Genomic DNA, 3,199 nt, shown 5'->3' on the forward strand with positions numbered 1-3,199 from the left:
TCCTCTAATCAGTAATTTAAACACCACTTTTTTTTCGTGATTTTCTTGTATTTTGTATACTGCAAATTATTTTTGGTGGGGATGTACTTACTTTCTTATGTTTTCATTTTAACGGAAGTAGACAACCCAAAGGAAAAATATTGCGACGGATATACAATTATTTTCATACACATTTTTTAGTATTTCACACATTTCTTGAACTTTTATCCAAATTAAAGCATAATTATTACATCAATTGACACCACATAAAATGTCATATCACAATAAAATGATAAAAATATTTTCTCAAATTTTGACTATAGGTAAATAAAGTTTAGATATTTCACCTACTATCGCCCAATCACAGATGTCGCTGTGGTAAGAATTTAGAGACACCCAAGCTGATTGAAACCAGGTCTGAGTAGGATGATGTATCATTATCATTTGTAAAACTGTGGTATGAATTTAATATCAATTATATATCAAAACAATAATAAAGAGTAAAAGTGCGCAATAGCACTAACTCAAACCACAACCACAACAACAATAACATCCTAGTATAAAATCAGATATGTTTCGTTTCATACGTCACAGAAAAAAATAACTTTCAAATAAGAAGTTTCATTAATATTTCCAAAAGAAATCCATTCATTTTAAACATTTTTGTAATACAGTTAACTTCAAAAATTTCAAAACTTAAATTAAATTACAAATTGATTGCCAGATTTTAAAGTGCTTAGAACAACGAATCTTTTCAAAAATGGACACTCCTCGAAAAGATATTCCATGCGCTGCTTCAGGTTTGAAGGTCTGTAAAAGTGGCATGTCCTTTGATATTATGTTTTCATCGAAATCAAAGCGCCATGCGAACCGTCCTCAACTGTTTTCTGCACGTGAAAGAAAAACTCCAGTGTATGGGTCTGATGAATCTGCTGGTAAGAGTCAGAATTTCATTACTCATAAGTTTTCCTAACTATCGAAAAAGATTTAAACTAAAATTATTTTAACCGAACAGTTAATCGCAAGCAATCCAAAGGGGATCTTTTATGTGGATCTGCAAAAGAATGTCAAAATCAGGAAATTGGTAAAATTATATCAAGTTTATTTAAAGTTCTTAGCAATTTTAATATACTTTCTATATGATTTGGCAAACAGCATGTGGCAAACACTACGGTGAAGGAACCTCTTCTAAATATGGGCATGATTATCGTTTTCTAACTTTGGGTAACTCTCGTAGCACTTAGTAATCAAATAATTATTATATACATATTGTTTTCGGCAGATGCATCCAAGAGTGATAAGGGAAAAGAACGTGGCAGCGCCGAGGTGTCTGATAAAAAGCTAGGTCGTGAGTTCCTATCACCTCAAATGGTGAGAAATATATATAATAAACCTAATGCTTAACTAAGAATTATTTTATGTTAAAGGAATAAATCCGATCAAGATTTAAATAAAAAATTGAGCGTTCCATCAAGAAAAAAGGCTAAGCAGGTAACTCCAAAACTTTCCAATAACCAATTGATCAACGTCGTTAATAACTTTTACAGATAATGTGCAAAACGCTCAAGAAGAAATTCAAAAATATAGATGTTGTAGGAATCAAATCCATTTAGAGGACTTTGCAAAAGAAACTATTCTATTTTTTTAATACAAATTTTGTTATTTTAAAAAAATTTATTTGTGTACCAAAATTAAATACAATTTGAAATACTATAAAGTTTAGTTGGAATTGGGACCATAAAATCTTATATTTTTAAATAAAAAAATGTCTTTATTTATTGAATATAAATTTAAAACAAATAATTAAGGATGGGGAAGTTTTTCAGCGACGTTTTAATAGAGTATGTAGCCACCTTTCAACTGAATTCGCTTTGTTTATTATTTTCCCAATTTTTTACGGAACGTTTTCAATTAAAATTTTCAATTAAGATATCTCAAAATATTTTATTACAGTTTTTCTTTGTGATTAAAGATCAATGATTAAACCACAAACCAATGTTTCAATTTAAATACAAATATAAACATTGCATAGTGTATCTGGAAAATATAGTAAAAAAAAATAATTAAACCTATTTCGATATTATTATTATTAGTCGAATTCTATTAAAAAAAAAAAATATTTATATAGAATCTCCATTATTGTCTGTCAGATGCTTTATGTCGTAATTCGCTATATATTTTTACAGTTCCTTTGAATATAGTACAGCGCCATATAAGCTTCGGTCTCCCTCGTCACCTATTTCCCTGCGGATTCCTGTTTGTTATAAGGTATTAACGTTACAGGATCCAAATCGTAAGCGTGGGTATTCAATGGGTCGTTATTATTGGATCAGTCCGATTTCTATCGAGTTCCATTGCAGTAGCTGATTGTTCTAAGGCAACCTAAGTTTGGTGATACGGCTGCTATATTTGAAATAAACGTTTTATTAATATACGTTCTGGAAACTTGCCACACTCCAATGTCGCTAAGGCCATTTCCTGCCATATGTGGATGTTATGGGACGGATATCCAACTGAACGCTTAATCGCGAGAGTCTCATATGAGAAAACAGGGACATTCCTTTATCTAAAAACTACAACAACATGTTAGCATGTACAAAAGGTTTCCTCACTCAAAAAGGAGCCAGTACAAGAATTGAGCTTAAACTTCCACCTAGTGTAGTAGTGTAGGAGTGTCCTAAGGTAGGCATTTAGCTAATTTGAGATGCGATAAAAGCTTGACGATCGCATGAAGACGAGACAGTCGTGAGTGAAACAAATTTGATCGGCGGGGGCCCGGGGAAGTGGGATGTTTGCTAGTAATGGGTTTAGCTGCAGAGGGCTACAAAGAGAAAATCGCAGTACATAACGGAACCGACTCCAACTTGATAGAATCTATTGGAGAGGACCGTATGGACAACACTGTAGAGTGTTAGAAGAGTTTGTGGATCAAACTTTCGAACCAGACGGTGTTAAAAGCTGTTTCAATACCAAGAGTTACTGCCACGGAAAGGTGCTTATTGAAAACACCAACGCATTTTGGAGATGATGCATGTATCAGAAAAACTTCCTGAAAGTGAAGCAATCTTACTGGGTACAGCATGGTCACTAACTGGATATAGGATGGTGCAGAATGGTTACGGGATGTAACCATTCTATAGCTTAAGTAAATTTAATTACTTGTAGCTGAATTAATTACTTAGATAGAAGAGAAGAAACAGAAATCGCTGAACTACAGTTT

At 32.6% G+C, this 3,199-nt stretch overlaps 1 protein-coding gene across 2 annotated transcripts; it reads left to right on the forward strand.

Moving 5' to 3' along the window:
• The first annotated feature begins 635 nt into the window (after positions 1–635).
• LOC119683958 lies at positions 636–1,708 on the forward strand. Of its 2 annotated transcripts, XR_005252709.1 has the most exons (6): positions 636–914; positions 995–1,063; positions 1,135–1,203; positions 1,262–1,350; positions 1,407–1,470; positions 1,527–1,708. XR_005252709.1 is itself a non-coding variant. In XM_038097853.1 (5 exons), the coding sequence occupies exons 1-5, from the start codon at positions 740–742 to the stop codon at positions 1,410–1,412; spliced, it is 408 nt and encodes a 135-aa protein (XP_037953781.1). In that variant the 5' UTR covers positions 636–739; the 3' UTR covers positions 1,413–1,708. The 2 variants fall into 2 exon arrangements, 1 of the variants encoding a protein (XP_037953781.1); XM_038097853.1 differs by having other exon boundaries at positions 1,407–1,708.
• The last annotated feature ends 1,491 nt before the right edge of the window (positions 1,709–3,199 follow it).

The sequence above is a fragment of the Teleopsis dalmanni genome, chromosome 2 (genome assembly GCF_002237135.1).
Source record: "Teleopsis dalmanni isolate 2A chromosome 2, ASM223713v2, whole genome shotgun sequence".
NCBI lineage: Eukaryota > Metazoa > Arthropoda > Insecta > Diptera > Diopsidae > Teleopsis > Teleopsis dalmanni.

What these genes read in the sequence shown, in the direction of transcription:
- LOC119683958 (XM_038097853.1), top strand. Translation starts at nt 740, where the DNA reads ATGGACACTCCTCGAAAAGATATTCCATGCGCTGCTTCAGGTTTGAAG. An exon ending in TGGGTCTGATGAATCTGCTG is followed by an intron (nt 915 to 994) that starts GTAAGAGTCAGA and finishes TTAACCGAACAG; the next exon opens with TTAATCGCAAGCAATCCAAA. An exon ending in TTATCGTTTTCTAACTTTGG is followed by an intron (nt 1,204 to 1,261) that starts GTAACTCTCGTA and finishes TGTTTTCGGCAG; the next exon opens with ATGCATCCAAGAGTGATAAG.